Below are 24,482 nucleotides of genomic sequence, written 5' to 3' on the forward strand. Positions count from 1 at the left end.
CCCATCTGCCTAAACTCTACCCTGTAATGTAATCCCCTTATTTCTGTAAGATTGTCAATACCAATGATTTGTCAATGCAGAGAAAATCCAAACTGAGGAAAATCTGGCACAGTATCACACGTGAGGCACAGTAACTCTAAAAATGTTTGGCAGTTCCTTATAAAGTTAACACACATCTACTACAGGACTCAAAAACCTCATGCCTACCTATTTATACAAGAGAAACTTATGTTCACACAAAAACTATTTATAGTAGTTATTCACATTTACCAAAAACTGGAAACAACCCAATTGTACCTCATTTGGTGAATAGATAGACTGTGGTATGTCCATTCAGGGAATCAGTACTCAGTAACAAAAGGACTGAGTGGATACATACAATAACATGGGTGAAGCTCAAGTGCATTAAGATAAATGAAAGAAGCCATTCTAGAAGACAACATAGTATATCACTTACATGCCATTCTGAAAAGGCAAGACTCAGCAGTATTTGTCAGGAGCTGTGGGTGAAGGGTAACCACAAAGAGGCACAAGGAAACATTTTGGGGTGTAGGAATTAAATTTGATTGTAGTAGTTATAAGACTGAATACATTATATTTGTCAAAACTTAAAGAACTACAAAAGGTGCATTTTATGGTATGTAAGTGATACTTATATAACTCATTTTAAATTTCTTAACCTGCTAATATAGAACAAAGAATATTTGAAATAGGGACTCAAGTTTCAAAATCATGAATAGTTTAGATATTTCATCTCAGGAGATACGGAGAAATTTAAGCAAATTTAGATTATGATTGTAAATGTGTTAATTATTAGACAAAAAGAATCCAATTTTTTGTTGTGTACCTTCTAAAAGATTTATATAAGCAGGACAAAACATTTTTCATTTCACCTTTGACTCTTTATGGCCTATTTATATAGACCTTCCCCTCCCTAAAAAAAATACATATATTAGGGCATCAATTTTTGCCAAAGACTTCTTGATCCTTAAATGATCCTAATATTCTTCTTTGGTGCCTATCAAGTCACCATTAGGTTGATTATGGTCTTCTGTAATGCATCTGGTGTAACTCAGGCATATCTGCTCTGGAAAACTAATGGAATCATACAGCTGTGACCCAATGTCAATTTCAGAGTGCTTGACATTTTTCTTCTTTCACAAGATCTGAAATTTTGCTTTGCAATCAATTTACATATTGTATGGCTGGAGGATCCTGAGACCATTAGAGAGCTACACCAACAAAACAGCAGGTGTTAAGTGGCAAGTAGGTTTTGGGGTGGGGGGGAATCATATAAGTGATGACCCTTTAGTGAATATAGTCTTGTTATAGCTTTTACATCCCTCTGTTGCCTAATTATGATAGGGAATCAGATATTCAACTAATACATTAAAAGTGAAGATGCCTCATTTTATCAAGTACATTTGGTTGGTCTTATGCCAATGCTGAGAACCTAGATTCCTTCCCTGAGTACCTATTATACCAGTGTATCACAAAGCCATAAAAATAGCTTAGATGCTTTCTTAAGTGCGGCAGGAAGGAGACATCATTGCCATCACGTTGTCTAACATTTACTGAGTATTTATTGAGCAACTACCAGAATGGGTCTTAAAGAACTTTACTGATACTAATCTAATGCTCTCAATATGCCTATGAGGTCATTCCTATTAATATTCTCATTTGCTAAATTAGTAAAGAAGTCTCAGAGCTATTCAGTGAATTACCCAGGCCCACATAGCAGGTCCTCGGCAGAGCTGGGGTTCACACCCAGTCTAGCTGCAGAGCTCATACATTTAAATACAGCTAGAGCCCCCACGGTGAGACACAAGCAGGACTGACCTCATTCCGGTCCCCGCTCTCCAGATTAGCTATAGCCGAGGCTTCATACTCTAGGATCATCTATAAGCAAATGTCAAATCACTGAAGCCTTGCGATTTCCTAAAGAGTAGCACCAAACACAGCACCAAGGGCAGCTGAGGAGCAAAGAACTGAATTTGGCAGCTGGCTCCTCCCAACCTCAGTGCCCTTGGAAAAAGTCTGAAGTTGGTGAGGTGGCCGCCCCTGTCACCCAACAGCTGCCACCCCTTTGTGCTCTTCACTCGGGGAGGCAAGCTGTGCAAGCAGCTTCTTGCACCCACACTTTAGAAAAACCAGACTAAATATAGCCAAGTTTGCTCTCATGAGCCAGCTCAGAGCTGGTAGCGCTGCTACATTCCACTTCAGAAAATTGGGGAGAAATCAGCTTGATTTACAAGAGAGCAGCTTTCCTTGCTTGCTCCTGTGGTTTCAAAAGGACCATATGCAAGATCCAACTGGACTGTGGGGAGTGCTGGAGGTTTGGCCAAGCAGATAATAGAGCCCACAGGAAGAGGACTGTACCAGACATGGCTTAGTAGCATTCTCATTCACTTTCCTGCCCTAAAAGGGCTGAACAACCACAACACCAGGACTTTGGGGGGGAGGGGGGGGAAATCCATTTGGTAGAAATACTCTACCGACACCACTGTTTTATGCTCTTTCTCCCATCCCTCCCCCCGCCCCCATCAATATCCTGGTCCAAAACTCACTTGAACACTACCCCCTTGGTTAGGCTATCCCATCCAGCTCAGAACTAAATGCTCCATTTGTTCTCATACCTCCTACGTTTTGCTGCTTGTACTTAGCACTTAGATCATTCCACCTATCTGCATCTTGGTGTTCTTCAGCAAAGTAATGATGAGGAGATACAGAATGGGCTAAGCTCCCTTCTTTATTAGACTCCTCCCCTCCCCAAATCTAGGAGACTTCCCTGGCACACCGGCTGTGTTCTTTTGGCTATGAACAGAAGATGCAAAACCTTTATGAATGTCGGTGAAAAGAGTTTTCAATTCCCTACCCATCTCCTAATTAAATGCACAACATATGACACTCCTGGAGTTCAAGCACCAGCTTCAGATCCCGGGATACCCCTCCTGTAGCAGGTCACCACAGCATCCACTGTGACTCAGCAGAGCAGAACACAGTTACGGCAGCAAAGTTCTATGCAATCTCCCCTAATGAGCACCTGCCCTGGTTTCTTCTGGCTTAAGACTACACTAAGAAAGAAAGGGCTGGGCCAGGCAATGCAAGAGTAGGATTAAATTGAGAGATGCCTGGGGGGCTCAGCGGATGAGAGTCTGCCTTCAGCTCAGGGTGTGATCCCCTGCGAGGAGCCTGTTTCTCTTCCCTCTGCCTCTCTCTATCTCTCTCATGAATAAATAATTTTTTTTTTTTTTTTTAAGAGTAGGATTAAACTGAAGCCGTGTCTGAACTGGTTGAAAGGTCCTCAAGAAGTGGCAGGAACCACTGTCCCAGCAAGCATGGAGGCAGGGTATGAACCTGCTTCTTCCACTGGACAGGAATTTTTGATGATGGGCTTCTATTCACCACACTCAGATCTTAAAGGGATTCATAGAAGCTGCTGGTACAGGAAAGTTAGATCTTATGCGCTAGAGAAAAAAATTAAATTTAGGTTAAAAAAAAAAAAAAAGACCCCTTGGTGATAAGTGGAAGAGAATCAGGCAGGAGTTAGTTGAATAACAACATCATGATGCAGATTAGAAATGGTTAGGGAAACCGGTCTAAACTTCCATTGCTTCTACGGCTCCTACTCTGTATGTGAACACAGGTGGGAATCAGAAGCATCCATAATCTACCTGTTAATTGTCCTCCTGTCATTCATTCAACAAGCTTCATGAAGGGTCTACCATGGGCATGGCCTAAGACACAGTGCCTACCCACACACAGCAGCACCAAGTAGAAGACGGGATTACAAAGGAGGGTCTCAAGAAGGAAATGCAGTTAGAAACATGTCGGTGGGTGAGCACCAGGAGCTATCTCCCTCCTTCCTTCTGGCTCATATAAGGGGAAATCCATGAGGACACTTCCAGTCTCTCTTTACTCTCTCCTGGGTTCTTTCCAAAAGAGGAAATAACTACTAAGATGCAAGTCTATAAAAGGGAACAAAGGACACGTGGCTTGGGCCTCTATCCTCCCCTTGAGTCCCACTTGCTGCTGCAGGAACCTATACTCCATGGCTCCCCAGGCTGATACAGGGGGAGGCACTCCTAGGAGGGGTATGTTCTCTGCTTGGATGCAGTATTAGCGAGTCTGCTTTATCATCCAACTCAAAACCAAAACCAAAACCCAAAACCCATGGAGTCTTGTTATAAAGAGGGCACTTTAGTCTTCCATGAGTCCCTGTGATTCAGTTCTGAATTCAAGTGGAATAGAGAGCCTTCATTTATGACTGCTTCTGCTATACATGTTTGACTAGCTCATTTGCCCTTTCCCCCAGCTGCTATTATGTATCCTTACAATATCTTCCTGATGGGCAGTTTTTTTGCTCTTTTATAGGAGGAAAACCATAAAACCTGAGTGTTGAATGACTTGGAGGCCATTTGAGAGTCAATTTCTTCGTTTAGGACGGAAAACTCAGATTCCTTAACGCAGATGTCATTTAGAGCATACCACCTTCCATTTGAATTCTTTGGGGAGGGGTAGTGCTGAATATTGGAAATCATTTTTCTGCCACATAAGAGAGACTAGTCCATTAGATCTGAAATAGAAACACTACACGTGAAGTTTATCCTCTCCACTTTCTTTATGTAGCACTGAGGTTAAAGCAAGGAGGAAAGAAAATGGGAATAAGGAGTAGGAATACTGTTCTCTTGTTTCGGGGCATTTTTACCCCGTTTGTGAAACTGTTACAGTTTCAGTGACAGTGAAACTGTAACAGTGAAACTGTCCCAGTCCTTTAAGTGCCAACCACCAATCTTGGAATACAAAGGTGAATACAACACTGTCCCTGAGGACTCTACTTTTTTCCTTTCCCTGTATAATAATGCAATCCATGTCTGTTAAACATCACCTCATGGACACAATCATCTACACAGTCCATCCATGGGGAATGGATTACTTTGTGGTTTCTGCATGCTACCTCCTCTCTGGTGGCCCTAATTTTTCCAGCTATTCGGGGTAACTTTCTAAAATACTATTATTTTTTTTTTGAAGAAAGACAATGGATGTAAACATAATCCCAACCTGAATGCAGACCATGTGCTCTATGGCTGGAAAGCACAACTCTAAGCTGCCCAGCTGACCATAAACACGAGGCATGGGTCTCCACCAGGCTAAGGAATAGAAACAAGATACTGTAATTAAATTCAAAGAAAACAGAACCCATGGTAGCCAAAAACAAAGGGCACCTCTTTGTCATTTTAAACTCAAGGCTACAGGTTCAGCAAAATGAAAGAGCTCCCTCCCAATTTGTTCTTAACACCTTTAATACTTTTAACACTATACACTTAACACAAGGTCAAGCTTAAACAGGTTACACATGATAAAAAAAAAAAACCTTCTAATTTGCTACTAATTAGGCTTGTATGAGTAAGTGAAAATGCAAGATATGAAACATGCCAAAAAGGTTTTTTTGTTTTTTGTTTTTTGTTTTTTTTTTTTAAGAAGGATGGGAACACAAAAACATTTACTGAGGAACTATGTTCTAAGCACCCTCCCGTAAGCTCTCTCCTTTATTAAATCGTCCCAACTCTCCTGGGAAGTAAACAGTAGTGTGACTTTTTCCCAGATACAGAAACTAAAGTTCAGATGTTAAGTACCTATTTCCTATCCAGGTCCTCCGGCAAAAATTCCTTCTCTGAATCAGTGTTTCTCAATGAACTTAGGGACACAAGCTGTTACTTGGTTTTGGGTTGTGAACTTTGTATGGGATGGCCATGCGCTGAGGGACACACAGCTGAGGGACCCATGGACAAAAAATACCAATAGTAGCCCCAATATATCCCAGTAATGCACTAGGACTGTTACCCTCCAATAAGAACCACTTTTCTAAAGGACTCTTCAAGTATCAGGACAAAAGACTAAAGAGGGGCGCTCCCTTTAAAACTCTCCCCTATCTTCAGGGTGCCTGGTTGGCTCAGTGATTGAGGGTCTGCCTTTGGCTCAGGTAGTGATCCCAGGTTCTGGGATGGAGCCCTGCATCAGGCTCGCGGCAGGGAGCCTGCTTCTCCCTGTGTCTCTGCCTCTGTGTCTGTCATGAATGAATAAATAAAGTCTTAAAAAAAAAAAAATCTCCCCTACCTTCAAATCTCTCAGAAGTCTTGTTGCATTTAGGCTCCTAAGAAAGCCCTACGCACACTTATGGAGTCAGTTACAAAAGTGGTCATGAATTTATTTCCCATACATTCCATAATCATTCACTGAGTATCTACCTACTATGGGTCAGGTACTGCAATATTGGCTGGGACAGCAAAGCATACAAGATCCCAGCCTTGAAAGGGTTACAGTCTTATAGTCAGTCTATCGAGAAATTAAGTATGGAAATGTTAAAATAGGTGTAAGCACACGTACTAGGGAAGCATAGTGCAGAAGGCACCGCCCACAGACTAGGGCAGAAAGCTGGGAAGGCAGAGGGTAAGAGGGTTGAGACAGGTTCCCAGAAGTGGTGAAGTTTTTCCTGAGCTGTTTGAAAGATCAGGTGGGAGTAGCCAAGAAGGGCCCAGTCTAAGCTGAGCAAACTGTCTTTGCAAAAACAGAACTAGGAATCCTCTTTGCAGTCAAAGTATAAAGGACTTGCTTTATTCCTCAAGTTGAGACCTCATTGTGATTCAAACTCAGGATCTCCTGCCTACAAGACAAGCACTTGAACCAATAAATCTCTAGAAAATAAAATAAGCCTCTGCAGTCCATGTGTACTTCATTTTGAAGCTCTTGTTTTTGCAAGGTCTGCCGTTGCTGGTATAATAACCCATCAGACAAGAAATATGACTAATTTTATACTTCTTACACTGAACAGGAAATTGTTTTCAAATGCACGGAGGGCTGGCAACCAGTGGGAGTGTCCCTCACTTGGGAACACAAAAAAGTGAAAAGAGGATAGTCAAGGTCACGTGAAGGGTGAGGCAGAAGGGGTGTCAGCAGGTCAACCTAACCTTGGCCCAAAGCTCAAGATGAGCTTTAGCTTTTTTATCTTTTCTCACTCATCTGAAGTCTAATTTCACTTACCATCAACTGTAACAATGCAGAAAGCCAGATTCTCACCTTATTAGTACATTTGCACTGTTGAGAAAACTTACAAACCTCTTTGGCTATTTTTTTTTTCAGAGCCATGTATGTTAGGATATGTAATATAGAAACCACAGATGTGAATATAATAAATATAAATAAGCTCAGAACCTCAGTCCAACGACTATAGTTTTTTGAGGTAAGGTACTGAGCAGAAGAACTAGGTTGTTGCTACTTCAGGTGGTTAAGTAATTATAATGAGAGCAGGAGTAAGGGTAGTTCGATTGCTCTCTTCTTGGGCAGGGAGGAAGACGGAAGCAAGCCCTGTGATTCCCTCTAGACTACAAGGAACAGGCTCATTTCCCCTTGGCAAGGAGCCAGATGCAGCTGGTCGGCATGCCCTCTCCTTCCTATCCCAGTGCCCCTTACCTGAGCCACACTCAGGAGACCTAACTCTGCGGGTAACTGTAGGCTCTCCTTCAGTCACACAATTATTTTATCATTCAGGCACAATTTGACCTCTAATGTGACATCGCAAACACATCTGGTCCACATATTCTTCCCCATGAACTGCCCTCCACAAAAAAAAAAAAAAAAAAAGTCTGTGTCCCAAGGGAAGAGAATCTAAAATGAAAACTGGGGATCCCTCACCAACCTCCTGCCCCTGCTTTCAACCGGGAGATTCGAAGGAGACAGTTATTGTAGAGCCAAAACCGCAAAGCCAAAGGCCAAAATTAAACTAGGAAAGAGAGGAAGGTGGTCTTCAGAGAAAAGGATTCACCCAAACGGAAGAGGCTGGTTGTTTTTTTTTGTTTGTTTGTTTGTTTTTTTTATTCCTGGCTGATTTCCATTTCTTTTCTGCAAAGTTTGCTAACCTCGGGATGGTCGTATTAACAGAGGCAGGTGTGGGAACACCTCCAACGCCCCTGAGTACATCCGCTGCCGCCGCTGCCCGGGGTGTGCAGGATGGGGGCCCTGGCCCCGGTCGAGGACCGTGCTTCCCGATGACGCACCTGGCCGGGGTCCCCTCCCACGTGTCGGGGGTGCAAAACCAGAATCCCCCGTCCGGAGGCCACCCCGCCGACCGCGGTGCGAGGGGCGGCGACAGGGGAGGCTCGGGGCTTCGACCTCCTGCCGGTCTCCCCGGCTCCCCGCCCGCTCCCAGCGCACCGTGCCGCCTTGGGGGTACTCTCCGCCTCCAACCCCAGAGTCCTGCGCACCTACGTGTCTTTCCAAAGCAACTGAAGGAAGCGCCTACTGGCCTTCCGTGGCTCAGGTGAGTGCCAAGAGGTGTAGGAGGAAAGGGCCCGCTCGCCACCACCCCCTCTCCTCTCTCCTCCCCACGCTCCCCAAGATTCATCAGGGACGTGTGTATTGGGGTGCGCGGGTTGGGAGAGGGAGCTTAAAATGCCCAAGCGTCCCTTACCTTCCACAGCCATTCTCTCAGAGCTTCCCTAACGCATGCATAATTTTCTCGGCCGAGATACTCCTCCTGCCCCGCGCTCCCCCCTCCTCGCGCTTTCGCCTAAATATTCTGCGCTCATCTGCTCTAGGACCAACCTGCCGCGGTCACGCAGAGCGAGGCTGCCGGCTCCGGCTTCGCGCAGGGCGGCCTGGGAAATGTAGTTCCACCACGTGCCTCTAACCCGGGGGGCCGCCCCGGATCCTCGGCAGGGAACGGCCCCGTCCGCACTCTCGGGCCGCAGCCCCCGCTGCAGGCGGCCCAGGCGGGACGACCCTTCCCGGAGTTGTCCCGTGGGCAGAACCAGCGACCTCCCCCCCTCCCCAGACGAGGAAGGGACTACATTTCCCAAGATGCCCTGCGCTGGGCTTCGTTCGGCGCTGACTAGAGACCCGAGATTGAGTTCTCCGCTGACATTTGGAAGCGGGTGAGCACCTGGCGGGGGTCGTGCGGAGGGATGGAGGCGGCGAGGTCTGTGCTGGGATCTCGTGGGCTTGTTCCACGGGTTAGCGAGGAGAGCAGAGCCCGCTGCACGGGGTACGGCTGAAAGTTGTTGCTGTGCGCCCCGGGCTCCGCGGGGTTCTGGAGGGTCCCGCCAGGTGGTAGAGCTTTGTCCGAGCCTCCAGGTGCTAGAGGTGGAGATAAATTTAACACGGGTCGGGGGGGTGGGGGGGGGCTTAAAAACTCCAAACAGGCGTCCTCCTCAAGGCTTTAGGATTCCTCAAATCCAGGAACCAGGATCCCCACCTGAGGATGGTAGAGGACGTTAGGCTGCCTTGCTTCCCAGCTGGGAGACTTTCAGCTTCTTTGGCCTGGAAGCCCATTGGCGGTCTGTGATGGGGCCCGACAGTTAACCACAGCACCCAAGAATTAGCGTTCTTTCCACTTCTGACCCTGTGTCCTCACCCCCGGTGTTGGTGCTGTAAGCAGACAGGAGAAAGAATCACGTGGAGGGCAATAGAGTTCCAGAGCTGGCAAATACTGATAAAAATGAAGTTCCCAAACCTTTTGTTTTCTTGCATGTGGAAACGCAGATGCAGTTATGACTGGTAGCGGTAAGTGAATGGTTTTGGGAAAATAATGACTTGGGACTATAGTAAGTTTTTTAAAGGCCTTGAGGAGCTTGGAAATTCGAATGATGCCACTTCCACTCAGCGCCCGGCTCTTTTACCCCCTTGCATAGGGGGAGTGGAAGTGGCATCATATATATATAATTATATATTATAATTATATATATAATTTCTAAAAACTACTCTGGAAAATAATTCTAAGAAAGCACAAATATTTGATTCTTCCCATAAAGATGACTCTTTAGATTTCCTTTGTCTTGGTGTTTTTTTTTTTTTTTTTAATTTTCTGTGTACCTGCACACCTGTTTTTCTGGTCACTAAGAATGTGTGCCTTGTCCTACTATTGAGTAATATGGCTGTCTATTTTAAAAATACTTGTATGTCACTCTTAAATGCCATTGGTGATACTTTAACTGTGTCCATAGAGCTGTGTGCAAATCAAACCCAAGGCTTCCATCCTTGGTACGGTAGCCAGAGACCTGTTCAGTGAGACACAATGGGTATTTGCCACGGGTAAAATAATTTTCCAACCTAATTTGTAACCAAGCATTTCAAAATGTGGAAGGAACTGAAATCCAAGTGCTTTCTCTCCCCTCTCATTAAGTCTTTCCTTAGAACGTTTGTAGAAGAAAGCCATGGGACAGGCAGCATCAATGGCTCCCAAGCTTGTCTGTGCACAGCCTTTTACAAACACACAATCTTAAGCCTCGCATTAATCTCACAGAATCTGGATTTCTGAGCATTTGAATAGGGACACTTAAGTTTTAAAAACCCACAGGTGATTCTCATGTGCAGTGAAGATGAAATGACCTATTTACCAGCCACTCTTTGATCATCTATGCCTTCTCCTTGCTACAGTAAAGCAACAGTTGATCTACTGTCGTTCATTCGAACAATAGTAATATATTACCAAGGTAATATATGGTAGGCTGAACTTCTAGAAATGACCCTCAAGATTCTATACTAGAATCCCCTGAACCTAGGACCCCTAAACTCATTACAAATGAGTCATTCCTCCTGTGATTGAATTATGTTAAAAGGCACAGCTGACCATAAAAATGGAAGACTATCCAGGTGGACCTAATATAATCTGTCAAGAAAGAATTTTCTACTACTGGTAGCCAAAGGGGAGAGCAGAAGGAGAACTCAGAGAGTCCAGGCATGAAGAGGACTCAACACATATGTTACTTCTTTGAAGAGACAGGCATGTAAGTAGGGATACAGGTGGCCCCTGGCAGACAGCCAGCAAGCGGAAGGGGGCCTCAGTCCTATAGCTATAAGGGACAGGATTCTACTAACAACTTGAATGAGGCTGGAAATGGATTCTTCCCCAGAGACTTCAGATAAGCATTCAGCCCACCTGACACCTGATTGAGGTCTTTGAAAACCTGAACAGAGAATACAAGTGAGCCCTCTGAGCTACACAACTATAAGCTAGTAAATCAGTATTGTTTTAAGCTACTAAATTTGATTCTTTTCTATTTGTTAATTTGTTTAGTGTGTGATGCAGCAATAGAAACTAACGGGATACATCCTGTATACAACAAACAGCAATTCTGGACCTATTTTTTTGTGGATGGGGTCAGTTAAAAAATAATGATTTTAATGCCAACAAAGTAAATCAATTTCTGGAGGTAGGAGGACTCCCACCCCTAGAATTTTATTTTTTCAAGTTTTTCAAGTACTTCAAGAGATTTTAATCTGAAGCTTCCATTGAGCAATCTTACTAAAGGGTTAGAGACCAAAATGCCTGGGTGAGAAGAGATATTTGGCATTCCCCTCTGTTACTGAGTCTTGTCATGGCCTTGCAACTTACCCCCTGAATGTGGGCTTCCTCTCCACTCCCTCTGCTACCCTGCTGGAGGATTCAGACCTGGGTTTCACTTAAGTAATGTGAATGATTCCACTGGCTCCATGAGGACAGGGGTAGACTGGTTTTGCTTGCCTTCGATGTTTAGGCCACTAGTACTATTTCTTTGCCTTGTAATAACTACATAATATATACATAATGTGTCTATAAATGATGACTAATTGAAGGAGTACGTAAATAAACTACCCAGTCATGATTAGATCTACATTCTGCCCAATGACACTTCAAGTTAATATTTTGTTTTTGTTTTAGTGTTCCATACCAGCAGAAGTAGATATTTCTACACCTGGAATCAATTCAAAAGCAACTTAGAGACAAGGGAATCTGAGCCTTCTCATTTCACAATTAGGGCAGAGAAAATCATGCCCAGGTAACACCATGGCAGGACAATGTCTAGAATCCAGGTCTGGGCCAAGGCATTTTTTTTGTTTTGTTTTTTTTGTTTTTTTTTTTTGTTTTTTTTTTGTTTGTTTTTTTTAGGGAAGTGATGGGGAGTGGAATGAGAAGGTTTCTATTGCTTTAGACTTGGTGGCTTTAAGTGGAAAAGGCTGGGGCAGCTATCCTTGCTTCAGGTTCATGGATAGGTTGGGGTAGCTCTACCTTAGGGTCAGGGGCAGTGGCTACTCAAGGGACAGCCATTCTCATAGTAATGGCAAAAGAATAAGTGGGCAAAAGGAAGCATGCAAGCCTTTTTTTTTTTTTTTTTTAAGATTTATTTTAGAGAGACAGCGCTTGCTTGGGAGGGGCAGAGAAAGAGAGAATCTCAAGCAGACTCCCCGCTGAATGGGGAGCCCAATACAGGGCTTGATCTCAATGCCCTGAGATCATGACCTGAGCCAAAAATCAAGAATGAGCTGCAGAGCACCTGGGTCACTCAGTGGTTGAGCATCTGCCTTTGGTTCAGGTCGTGTTCCAGGGTCCTTGGGATGGAGTCCCACATCAGGCTTCTACCTGCTTGCTTCTCCCTTTGCCTATGTCTCTGCCTCTCTCTGTGTGTCTGTCATGAATAAATAAATAAAATCTTAAAAAAAAAAAAAAAAAAGAATCAGCTGCTTAACCCAATGAGCCACCCAGGTGCCCAGCACACAAGACTTTTAAAGCCTGGCTCTGAGCTGGGATGTGTTCACTTCTTACCCTTTGTCATTTATCAGTGGAAGTCACATGGCCAATCTAATAGTCAAGCCATGGGGAAATATACTATCCCCATGGAGAAGCCATGGCAAGAATGTGTGCGGAAGGATGAAAAATTGGGTTAATTATTCAACTCCCACCATGGCTATGTATTATTAGTCTCCTATGGTTGCCATAACAAAGTGCCACCAGCTGGGTGGCTTAAAACAACAGAAATTTATCCTTTTATATCCTGGAGGCTAGATGTCTGAAATCAAACTATTGGCAAAGCCATACTTCCTCTGACATCTCTACACAAGAATCCTCTCTTCTTCTTGGTTTATAGTGGTTGTGGCAATCTTCAGGGTTCCTTGGTGTGTTGCTACATCACTCTAATCTTTGCCTTCATCATCACATGGTCTTATTCTTCATGAGTATGTCTCTGATTTTTACATCTGTCTTCCTTATCAGGACAGCAGTCATTAGATTCAAGGCCCACTCTAACTCAGTATTACTTCACCTTAACTTGAAATTTCCAGATAAGGTCATTTGAGCATCACCTGGGAGCTGGTAAAAATTTTAAATTCATGGGCGTCAACCCAGACCTACTGAATCAGAAACAAGAGGGTAAGACCCAGCAGTCTGTGGTGTAACAAGTTCTCCAGGTGATTTTAATTCATGCTAGAGTTTGAGAACCACCATTGTAGAAAACAGAAGTTAGACTTTGCAAAAAGGTACATTTGGCCATTGTTGTTAAGAAGGAGCAAGAGGTAGGACCCAATCCCTACCTGTCTCTGTGTATGTGTTTCTGAGTATGTAAGGTTATTGGAATAAGTGGTGGGAGAGGAATTACTCATAAGAAGGCAAGTGTTAGCAGTAGAGTGGGTTTAACTAATCACTTACCTGATAAGAATATAATTCTAAGGAATCCAGGTCCTATTTGCCTCATGGATCAGTGGACTTGACAAAGCACTGTTCTATTTTTTTTCCAAAGATTTTATTTGTTTATTCATGAGAAACAGACAGGCAGAGACACAAGCAGAGGGAGAAGCAGGCTCCACGCAGGGAGCCCGATGTGGGACTCGATTCTGGGTCTCCAGGATCATGCCCTGGGCCGAAGGTGGCACTAAACCACTGAGCTACCCAGGCTGCCCAGCACTGTTCTTATACTCAAAGTCATCACTGAATTTTCATTTTCTGTGGGTGTGAGAAAGATGGGAGGAGTCATCAGAACTGGTTCCTGAGACTACAGCATGAGCTACACTGGGTAGAATCAATGAAAAGAGGTAGCCAAGGTCTGGGGCACCTGGATGGCTCAGTCAGTTAAGCTTTGGGTTCTTGATTTTGGCTCAGGTCATGTTCTCAGGGTCATAGGGTTAGGTTCCATGCTTGGCAAGGAGTCTGCTTGGGATTTTCTCTCCCTCTCTACTTCCCCACTTCTAAAATAAATAAATCTTTCCAAAAACTGTAGCCCAGGTGCTCTCTACAGTTTCAAAGCATTTGTAGAAATGATTATTACCAAAGACTATTGCTGACTCCATACTTCTGTCTTCAACCAGTTCTGGAAAAAAATGACCCTGTAACCTGCCCCTGGCTGTATATGCAGAGCTAAGAAAGAAAACATGCTACAGTTTGTTATAGCATTTCAGGCAGGGACATAGGAAGTTAGTTTACTAGTGAAGTCGCATCTAATGCACAACTAAATTTAACAAAGGGAGTCACCACCAAGGGTTAGATTCTCAAGTAAAACTATAAAATTAAAAAGAAAAGAAAACAGTATGGAGTTTCCTCAAAAAGTTGAAAATAAAGCTACCCTCCAACCCAGCAATTGCACTACTGGGTATTTGTCCAAAGGATACAAATATAGTGATTCAAAGGGGCACCTGAACCCCAAAGTTTAAAGCAGCAATGTCCACAATAGCAAACTATGGAAAGAGCCCAGTGTCCATCAACAGATGAATGAATAGAGAAGATGTCTATATACACAATGGAATATTACTCAGCCAACAAAAACAGTGAAACTTTGCCATTTGCAATGACATGGATGGAACTAGAGGGTATTATGCTAAGTGAAGTAAGTCAATCACAGAAAGACAATTATATCATTTTACTCGTGGAATTTAAGAAACAAAACAGGATCATAGGGGAAAACAGGAAAAAATAAAACAAGACAAAATCTGAGAGGGAGATAAACCATAACTTTTTTTTTTTAAGATTTTTATTTATTTATTCATGAGAGACAGAGAGAGAGGCAGAGACGCAGGCAGGGGGATCCCTGGGTGGCGCAGTGATTTGGCGCCTGCCTTTGGCCCAGGGCGCTGATCCTGGAGACCCGGGATCAAATCCCATGTCAGGCTCCCGGTGCATGGAGCCTGCTTCTCCCTCTGCCTATGTCTCTGCCTCCCTCTCTCTCTCTCTCTGACTATCATAAATAAATAAAAATTTTAAAAAATTAAAAAAAAAAAGACACACGCAGGGGGAGAAGCAGGCTCCATGCAGAGAGCCCAACATGGGACTCGATCCTGGGTCTCCAGGATCACGCCCTGGGCCGAAGGCAGCGCTAAACCGCTGGGCCACCAGGGCTGCCCCCATAACAGACTCTTAATCCTAGGAAACAAACTGAGGATCTCTGGAGGGAAGGGGGGTGGGTTGGGTAACTGAGTGGTGGGAATTAAGGAGGACATGTGATGTGATGAGCACTGGGTATTATATAAGACTGATGAATCACTGAACTCTACCTCTGAAACCAATAGTATATGTTTATTAATTGAATCTAAATATTTTTTTCCAAATATAGGACATGTTATTGTGTGTATACAGTCCTGTTAAGTAACCCCTAGCACCTCAAACTTACAGAACACAAAGGAAAGACTACAAGGAAAGACTTCATGCATATGTCTGTATATTCAGAACATTTTGCCTTTAAAATACATTCCTAGTCCTGAATGTGGGAGATGGAGAGACTGTTCAAAACATTTTCTTTTGGATTCTAATACCTTAATATGGTGGGATGGTTTTTGTTTTTGTTTTTTGAGGATTGAATGAGGAAAATAAAACTATCTGAGAGTAGAGGTAGGTCTCTAAAGAAATGGGAGTTTGTTCAATAGATGTAACCTACCTATATGAATCAAATGTGGAGTGGTTACAATTTGCCAGAAATTCTTCTAAGTATTTTAAAAATGCACATTCTGGCCCTGGAGGCCATGTGCCTCACTACTGTACTATGTCGCCTTTCTGATTTTGCACATATTGTGTTTCTGCTTTAAGAAGTTTTGGAGAGCAGCAGACCAAAATCAAAACATGGAGCTGGATACATTGATATCAGGTATGGGCCCAAAGAAGCACCCCCACCTCTATTCCCCTTGCCTCTCTCCTTGAAGGGTGGCAAGTAATACAACAAGCCTTCTGCAGCCTTTTCTTTTTAGCAAGCAAGCTCTATGCTTCATTTTCCCAGGGGCAGAAAAAAATAGCATATTGTGTTGTCGCAAAAGAAAAGAATGGAGTTGAGTCTTCGTGGTTAGAGATGAGAAAAGTCCATCAGTTGTCAGAAAGTAAGAGTCAGGGGAATTTGTGCAGCCAGAGCCCGATAAAAGGCACTGCAGGTGCTGATGACAGATTACTGTCCTCATAAACCCGAAGGCATGATCTAGGGCTCAATCCTAATGTCTGCCAAACTCAAAGAAGTTAAAGAAAAATGGGACATAGGAGATGATTTAGATTGCACCTGGGAAAGAAGGAATGTAGCACACCCAAGATGTGCCTTGTAAGATTAGGCAAGCATCTGCATGGTGCAGCCCCAGATTTGCCTTCTACTTGCTTTTTCCAGCCTGTGGTAACTGTTAGAGAAAAATTTGGCATTTAAAAGTTATTTCTGTGAGGTCTAATTTTGTTCAGGCATCCTAAAAGCTGCAAATGTAGATCATATGAGAGCAAGGGATATTATCAGCCAATTTTCACCCCATGGTTTTAAATGCTAATGGTGTAATATCTGTTAGGTGTCTTAGGTGATGCAGTGTATGTTTGTTAAAGTGATCTCTGCTTTCCCCATAGAACCCTTCTTGGGTTGTATGGACTCAGGTTGATGTGCATATGCATGTGTTGTCCTTCTTTGTTGTTCCCTGGGCTGATCTCAGGAAGAGAACAAACCCAGCCACAAAGACTCCCCGAGGCTCAGGTGCCTTATGGTGCTGCCTTCCATCTGCTGTATGTATTGTTGATTTTGCCTTTGGAAGCATACTGATGGAGCAGGAATACCCTGGACCCTGGAAACTATAGATCTGGGTTTGAAATCTGCCTCTCACCACATATCAGCTGGGTGAATGGAAACAAATTAACCTCTCTGCCCTTGATTTTCTCTTCTATAAAATGGGTAACAATTTATCTGTCTCGGAGTTTTTGAGGATCAGTTATCTATCTAACAAATTAACCCCCCAAATTTAGTGGCTTAACATAGTTTATCATCTCACAGAATTTCTGGGTTCAGGGAATCTGAGAGGAGCTTAATCTGGGTGTTTCCAACTCTGTGTCTCATGAGGTTGCCATCAAGATGTTGGCCAGAGGGCAACCCGGGTGGCTCAGCGGTTTAGTGCTGCCTTCAGCCCAGGGCTTGATCCTGGAGACCCGGGATCGAGTCCTGCGTCGGGCTCCCTGCATGGAGCCTGCTTCTCCCTCTGCCTGTGTCTCTGTCTCTCTCTCCTCTCTGTTTCTCATGACTAAATAAATAAAATCGATGTTGGCCAGAGCTGCCATCATCCAAAGGTATGACTTGAGGGAGTGGAGGACTTGCTTCCATGATGGTTCCCTCACACAACTGGCAAGTTAGTGCTGGCCAAAGGCAGGAGACCTCAGTGTCTTGGAACATGGATATCTTCATAAGACTGCTGAATTTTTCCTCACAAAAGGACAGCTGGCTTCTCCAGAAAGAGTGATCCAAGAAAGCCAGCAGAGGCCACATGCCTCTTGTGTCCTGGTCTTGGAAATCACAGATCATCACTCCTGCCTATTCTACTTGTTGAAAGTAAACCACTTGGTCTAGACTTCACTCAAGGGGAGGAGAATCAGGCTGTTTTTTGAAGGGACTCTCTAAGAATTTGTGATCATACTTTAAATCCCTGCAAGAAATAACAGAAGTAAAATTCTTAGAAAAAAAGTATCGAATAAATGAACACAGTATTTGAAGACTTTAAAAGTATCTTGTTTCTTTCCATCTCTGGTACTGTGCACAGTACTTGGTGTGCCACAACTACCTCAAATAATAAGCTAGTGTTAATTAAGTAACGAGCTAAATTTGTTTGCTTTGTGTCAGGTATTATGCTAAGCATTTATTTTATTTTATTTTATCTATTAATGAGAGAGAGAGTGAGAGAGAGAGAGAGAGCAGCAGAGAGAGAAGCAGGCTCCCTGCAGGGAGCCCGACATGGGACTCGACCCCCGGGTCTCCAGGATCAGGCCCTGGGCTGCTAAAACACTAAGCCACCCGAGATGCCCTATGCTAAGCATTTTTGATGGAAAAGCCCATTGCACCTTCACAGTATTCCTGGGAAATGGACATTATTATTCCAATTTTATAGATGGAAAAACTGAAGTGTACAGAGAAGTTAAGCAATTTGTTGGATGTTAACATGGAAGAGTGTAATACAGCTTGGAACTGGTCTCAGTCAACTCCAGGGTATAGATTTTAACCATCTAAGTGTAGATCTTGTCATAAATCAAGGCCTCTAAAATTATTTATGTGAAATATTCCTACCTCTAAAATCTATTATCATGAAGTATTTTGAGAGTGGGAGAAAATGATGCTTGAATTATGAGGTCTGTATCTTGATGCACTTTTCTCAGATCTAGAATGTTCTAAAAATCCCCAGCCAAAACTTCACAACAAGAAGCATGAGAATTCCTCCCCCACACTCTTCTTTCCTCCGCCATTTGATAAAACACACCTTTAGCCTCTACTTTCTTCTGTTCTGCACTTGCGGTTTCTCCTTGAAACTTGGATGTTCGGAGGTTCCAAGGCTGAATACAAGTGTGAAAACCTAAGTAGATGACCTTAAAGGTCATTTCCTGTGTCAACGTTTTGTGATTACATGAGTCCTCCTTCTTTCTGCTTCCCCATTCTCATGGAATGAGTAAACAGGTCTGGTCAGTTCATCCTCAGTGATCACGCCCCTGACTCTTCTTGTTCCCTCCCTTAACCACAGCCCTCATTCTATACCTGGTAAGCCTGGGATGGAAACCGTAGCCTAGTCTTAGCTGGGCTAACACCTCCAGTCATTCTTATGTGTCCTGATAACCTAAGTCTCCAAGAATGTCCTTTTTGCTTATTGTTAAAAATAAAATCCATCAACTGGCTGTGTAGCAGTCCTCATACAGGGTGCCATGGTTTAGCAGATACTAATAGATAGGTTTTGGAGAATTTGGTCTTCAAAGAAGTTAGGTAGTTTTCTTTACTAATGGAACTTTCTGAAGCCTTTGATAATGCTGATATACAATGTGAATCTTTCTGAGGGAGAGATAATGTAACCCAAGAAATTTGATCTCTTGGTTTCGTTGTGGGCAAGCACAGGTTTCTCATGAAACTGTCTCGAATTATCCATTTGATAGCTGTTTCTTACCACTGGGACTCTTCCCTGACACTTCTTACTTGGTGATGAGCCCATCCTCATTACGTTGCATCTTAGCACATGAAGTCCATAGGCAGCTGCTCCATCTCTCAACCCACAGCCTCTCCAGAATCACTGCTTCAGAGTATCCAGATGTGTGCATACATGTGTTATGTATATGTAACTTTCTTTACTGAAGCACTGGGTAATTTTAAAAGGGCATTGACCCACTGAAGTTTTTAGGATATAGAAACTACTCTGTGTGGTAGATAAATGTTATACATTTCTTCAAATCCATAGAGTATACAACATAAAAAATGAACCCTAATGTAAACTATGGACTTTGGGTGATAGTACTGTGTGTCAAAGTAGGTTCATCAATCATAACAAACGTACACTATGGTGGCAGATGTTAATAACGGGGAAGCTGTGCATATGTGGGGACCAGAAGTATATAGGGATTCTCTGTACCCTCTGCTCAAATTTGCAGTGAACCTAAAACTGCTCTTTAAAAAAGTCTCTTTAAAAAGAAAAAGAAAGTCAAGTACTAATTGTGACTTCTCCAGGATCCAAATGTGTGTGTGTGTTTTAAAGATTTTATTTATTTGAGAGAGAAAATGTGCACGTGAGCACGAGCTGGGGGAGGGGTGGTGGGAGGGACAGAGGGAGAGAGAGAAACAGACTCCCCATTGAGTAGGGAGCCTGAGGATGATCATGGGGATCGCAGGGATTGAAACTCCTGGGATCATGACCTGAGCCAAAGGCAGAGATTAACCAGCTGAGCTACCCAGGCACCCCCCATGTGTGTATTAACTAAGAAGTCAACTCTTTCCTAGATGGGTCTTTTTTAAATACATCCACAGTTTCTATTCTGACTTTTATCCCTGGTTTTGCTTCTCAATCCTAGAGAGTCTTATCTTCTGGATTTCCCCATTGAAACTTTAACCCTTACTTCAGGATCCATTATGATTTCCCTCATTAGGACATTTCTCCAAGACCAAGTCATTGAGTTTTCAGGGTAGAATCCTGAAGTTTTTATTTGGACCATCAGTGATAACCCAAAGAGCTGCAGAGTGATTCGGGGGGGGGGGGGCGGGGGGTCTTGGTGCTTCAAGTCTCACAGCATCATTCAGTTTGGTAATATACCCTCCAAGGGAGGTCTATTAGGGGATTCTCCTAAATATACTTCTTTCTAAAAAGCCCTTTTAGATCTCTTAGAACACCACACAGCCCACCCTAAAGTTGTTTTAATTCTTGAGGAAAACACAGTCCCTCTAAATCCTAATGAAAAACAGTGTTTTCTAACTGCTTTGTAATTTGCCATATAACTATTTCTTCCTTTGAAGCCAATGGATTTCATTATTATGAAGAGCAATGTAATGCTACATTCCTTTGATGCTTTAAGCTTGTATCACTTTGGACCTGATGGATAAAGAAAGGAGCCATATGCCTCCAGAAGACTGCTCCCTTGGTCATAAGAGAGAACTTCTGAAGGACCATTCAAGCAATTAAGTAGTCAGGCCCTGTACTGGGCACTAGAAATGTAAACATAAATGATACAAATTTTCTTCTCTAAGATTTGGCTTTAAAAAGGTATTTATCGGGGCACCTGAGTGGTTCAGTGGTTGAGCATCTGTCTTCAGCTCAGGTAGTGATCCTGGAATGCCTGGATCGAGTCCCACATCAGGCTCCCTGCATGGAACCTGCTTCTTCTGCCTGTGTTTCTGCCTTTCTTTCTTTCTGTGTCTCTAATGAATAAATAAATAAAAATCTTTAAAATTCTTTTTAAATAAAAAGGTATTTATCCATTCATTAGTTCGTATGTCAACTACATTTTGGGCCAGATATTATATTGGGTATAAGGACTGTTTTTAACTGGATTCCCTGGGAATAGAACGAAAATTGTGAGTTGTGTACAGATGGTTTCCTGGAGAATATTTGGGGATATAGACCTGAGCAAAAGTGAGGATAGCAGGACAAGGCAGGGAGAGAAGCAGGTGCTCCATGTGATTACAGCTAAGGCCATGCCCAATCTTACTGGGAGTGCCGGAGCTGACCTTATAGAGTTGTCCCAAAGAGGAAAGGAGTCCATTGACATTTGAATGCCAATGTCATTTGGTCACTGATGGCCCAGTGTCCTTAAGAGGGTCTGTAACTGTAGGGAAGGCAGTTTTTTGCAGCCTGGGGCAATGCCCAGGAAAGAACATGGCTTTGAGTCATCGGTTATCAGTATCCACAGGAGCTAAGAAGTGGGAAGAAATCTGTAGGAGAATTCAGCATCCACTATTGGGATATACCAGGAACAAGGATCCATTCATGCTCCCAGGGAGTTGATAGTCTCATTGATGACTTAGTAGCAAATAGATAAGTAAAAGTATAAGAAAGTGGTAAATGGTGTGAAGATGCAGAGCAAGAGCATGTGGCCCAGTCTGGAGAAGGATTCCCAAAGGAGGTAATGATGATGATGAGGGAAGAAATAAGGCATGTGAAGACAGTGAGTATTGGAGCTGGTAGAGAAAGTGTCCTCGGGGTGAGAATGTTCCTGGGGGGGCCTTACATAGTTAGGAAGGGCTAGAGTGGAAGGTGCAAGGGGAATGGTGCAAGGTCAGACAGAGGAGCTGAATGCAAGCTTGAACCTAAAGACTGGACCTGAAAGAGCAGAACACGTGGTCCAGCAGCTGGGGGTTTCATCCTGATGATGCTGACATCCAGAGGTTCCAGTCAGCAGTTTCATGAGGAAATTTGCACTTCAGGAAGCTCATTCTGGTGGCAGTATGGAAAAAGGAATCGAGATAAAAGAGCAACACGAGTGGCCCCTAGGAGTGTGGGCTGCTATTTCATTAGTTTCCAATGAGAAATGATAGTGACTTAAAATGGAGGCATGTCAGGTGGCATGGAGAGAAATGGATGGATTTGAGAGATATTAAGGAAGCAGAATCCATAAGACTTGACTGATTGGATATGGGTCTTTAGGGAAAAAGAGGAGTCAACCTCAGATTTGTCTTTGAGCCATAGCAGGCTGGCAGTGGCATGAAGGATGAATCTGAGAGACTGTCAGGCTGAACCAAGGGAACCAATTAGAGCCATGATAAACAATGTTGTTTTGTACAGGGACCCATTCAGGGACAAAAAAGAAAAAAAGAAAAGTTTATGACCATACACATTTCAATCAAATGAAAATAACATCATAGAATTTAATTAAAATACTACGTATAATCTTATAATTAAAATTACCTTTGTTAGAAGAATGTAAGAAAACTGGCCCTGCTTCTAGCCACTTAAATATTAGTATCTGAGCCAAGTTTAGACATCACACCATGGAGGCAGCTTGTCATTTTTTGGTTCCTATTTGTTTGGCGCTTTGGACCTCACAGAGAGCATTCTAGAGCATGCTCCTTTTTTATCCTTGATGCAACCTTGCAGGTAAGAATTATTGTTTCCAATACACAGAAGCAGAAACAGAGAAGGAAGTGAAATGGCTTCACTTGCCACATGGCAAAGTTGAGTCTAGAATGTTCATTCCGTTCAGTGCCATGTTTCCCGAGGCTGCAGCCACTCTGTGCCACGTATCACATATGAAATCAATGAACTGGCTCCCTGTTTCTTTCGGCAACCTGGGCTTTTCTCTCTGCTGGCTGTAGGATTGTCTGTCTGCTTAGGAGCAGAGAGCCTGAGATGGGCAGAGACTGCCTTGTTGCCAGGAAGCCTGGACAATGCCTGTTTCTCCTGAGGGGTCTGGGGGGGACTGGCCACCTGAACATTCTTGCTGCCTTACTGTATTCAGGCCACTCCTGGGGGTCCCTGCTCTGGGCCATCCTGTCAGGCAGGCTTGGGCTTTCATTCAGTTACTTGGAGCACAAGAGCTGAGCAAGACAGAGGTGGTGTCTCTGGATGTGGATCCCCGTGCTTTTAGGGTCTGAAAACCTTCCAACCATGTTGAACTTGATTTTGGGATTATATGTTGTCACCAAATGAACTAGACCTAGCCAAAAACCCTTCTCTTCCCTAATCAGTGATGCTGTAACCTCCAGGGTCAGATGACTGTGTGCTTAGCTAGAGTTGGAGTATAGAGAAGATGCAAGAGAGGGAATAAAAGGGAGAGGAAAGGAGGAGAGGACTCTGTTCTGAAACTGCCCCTTCTGACTACAGTCGCTGGCCATACAACCTCCTCTTTGTCAGGCAATTGCAGTATCAATGAGAAGGGAGCTTGTGTCTTAATCTGGCAATTTAGAAATTAAAGATGCAATTAAATATAATTATGGATAAGCTTGAAATAGATTTTCTGAATAGAAACACTCACATATACAGATGCACGCATTCATTCACTAGTCTCTCCATAAGCACTCTGAAGTCTTTCTTCCAGATTTATTGCGCTATAATTGATGTGTAACATTGTATAAATTTGATGTACAATGTGTTGATTTGATACACTTATAAATTGCAAAATTATTGCTACCATGGTGTTAGCTTGCAGAATTACCTTTTTTTATGTGCAGTAAGAACATTTAAGATCTGCTCTCTTAATAACTGTCATGAATATAATAGAGCATAATTAACTATAGTCACCATGCTATGCATTAGATACCCAGAACTGATTTTTCTATAACAGGAAGTGTGTACCCTTTGACCAACATCTCCTCAATTTCCCCCTATCTCCCAGTCCCTGGTAACTACCACTCTACTATCTGTTTCTAGGAGTTTAACTTTTCTGGATTCCATATATAAGTGATATCACTCAGTATTTGTCTTTCTCTGACTTATTTAACTTAGCATAATGCCCTCAAAGTCCATAACTATTCTCACAAATGTCAGGATTTCCTTCGTTCTGTGGCTGAATAATAATTCCATTATATATAAATAGTACATTTATATATAATATATATATATATATACACACACATACATATCTCTCTATATATGATGGACACTTAGTTGTTTTCCCATCTTGGCTGTTGTGAATAATGCTGCAGTGGACATGGGATAAGCAGTGGTAGTTTTGATTGCCATGTGTGGTTAGTATAAGGTTTTGGTGTTTTTCATCTTTCTTAACCTTATCCTCTGAAGCCCACCTCTATCTTGAACTGCCTTTTCTACTTCCAGAGTCTCATGATAATTGTCTTTGAAATGACCATCAAATTGATCAGGGAACTGCTCTTAGCCATACAAATACTGGTTATAAAGTCACAGAATGCCTCTCATCTTAGTTGCAAAATTAATAGTAATAATATAAACAACTTCCATCTATTGAACATTTACTATTAACCAAACTCTGAGTCAAGTGCTTTACACACATTAACTCAATGATATATTGGGATTTGATTATATTATGATAG

At 43.0% G+C, this 24,482-nt stretch overlaps 1 protein-coding gene and 1 long non-coding RNA gene across 7 annotated transcripts in view; one reads left to right on the forward strand and one right to left on the reverse strand.

Moving 5' to 3' along the window:
* Positions 1-8,627, reverse strand: part of SAMD12 (sterile alpha motif domain containing 12) — a 378,174-nt gene extending 369,547 nt beyond the window's left edge. Inside the window, exon 1 of one of the 2 annotated variants that reach the window (XM_077847047.1) lies at positions 2,876-2,971. In XM_077847047.1, coding sequence (XP_077703173.1) covers positions 2,876-2,879 — 4 coding nt within the window. In that variant the 5' untranslated portion in view covers positions 2,880-2,971. Of the gene's footprint in view, positions 1-2,875; positions 2,972-8,467 lie in introns of those variants that run through there. The other variant, XM_077847046.1, reaches the window with a different exon arrangement.
* LOC144283221 (uncharacterized) overlaps positions 8,504-24,482 on the forward strand; it is a 310,775-nt gene continuing 294,796 nt past the window's right edge. For 2 of the 5 annotated variants that reach the window (XR_013351657.1, XR_013351658.1), the window contains exon 1: positions 8,504-8,930. This is a non-coding gene — a long non-coding RNA (uncharacterized LOC144283221). The remainder of the gene's footprint in view (positions 8,931-24,482) is intronic. The other 3 variants (XR_013351654.1, XR_013351656.1, XR_013351655.1) reach the window with 2 other exon arrangements.

This window comes from Canis aureus, chromosome 14 (genome assembly GCF_053574225.1).
Source record: "Canis aureus isolate CA01 chromosome 14, VMU_Caureus_v.1.0, whole genome shotgun sequence".
Taxonomy (NCBI): Eukaryota; Metazoa; Chordata; class Mammalia; order Carnivora; family Canidae; genus Canis; species Canis aureus.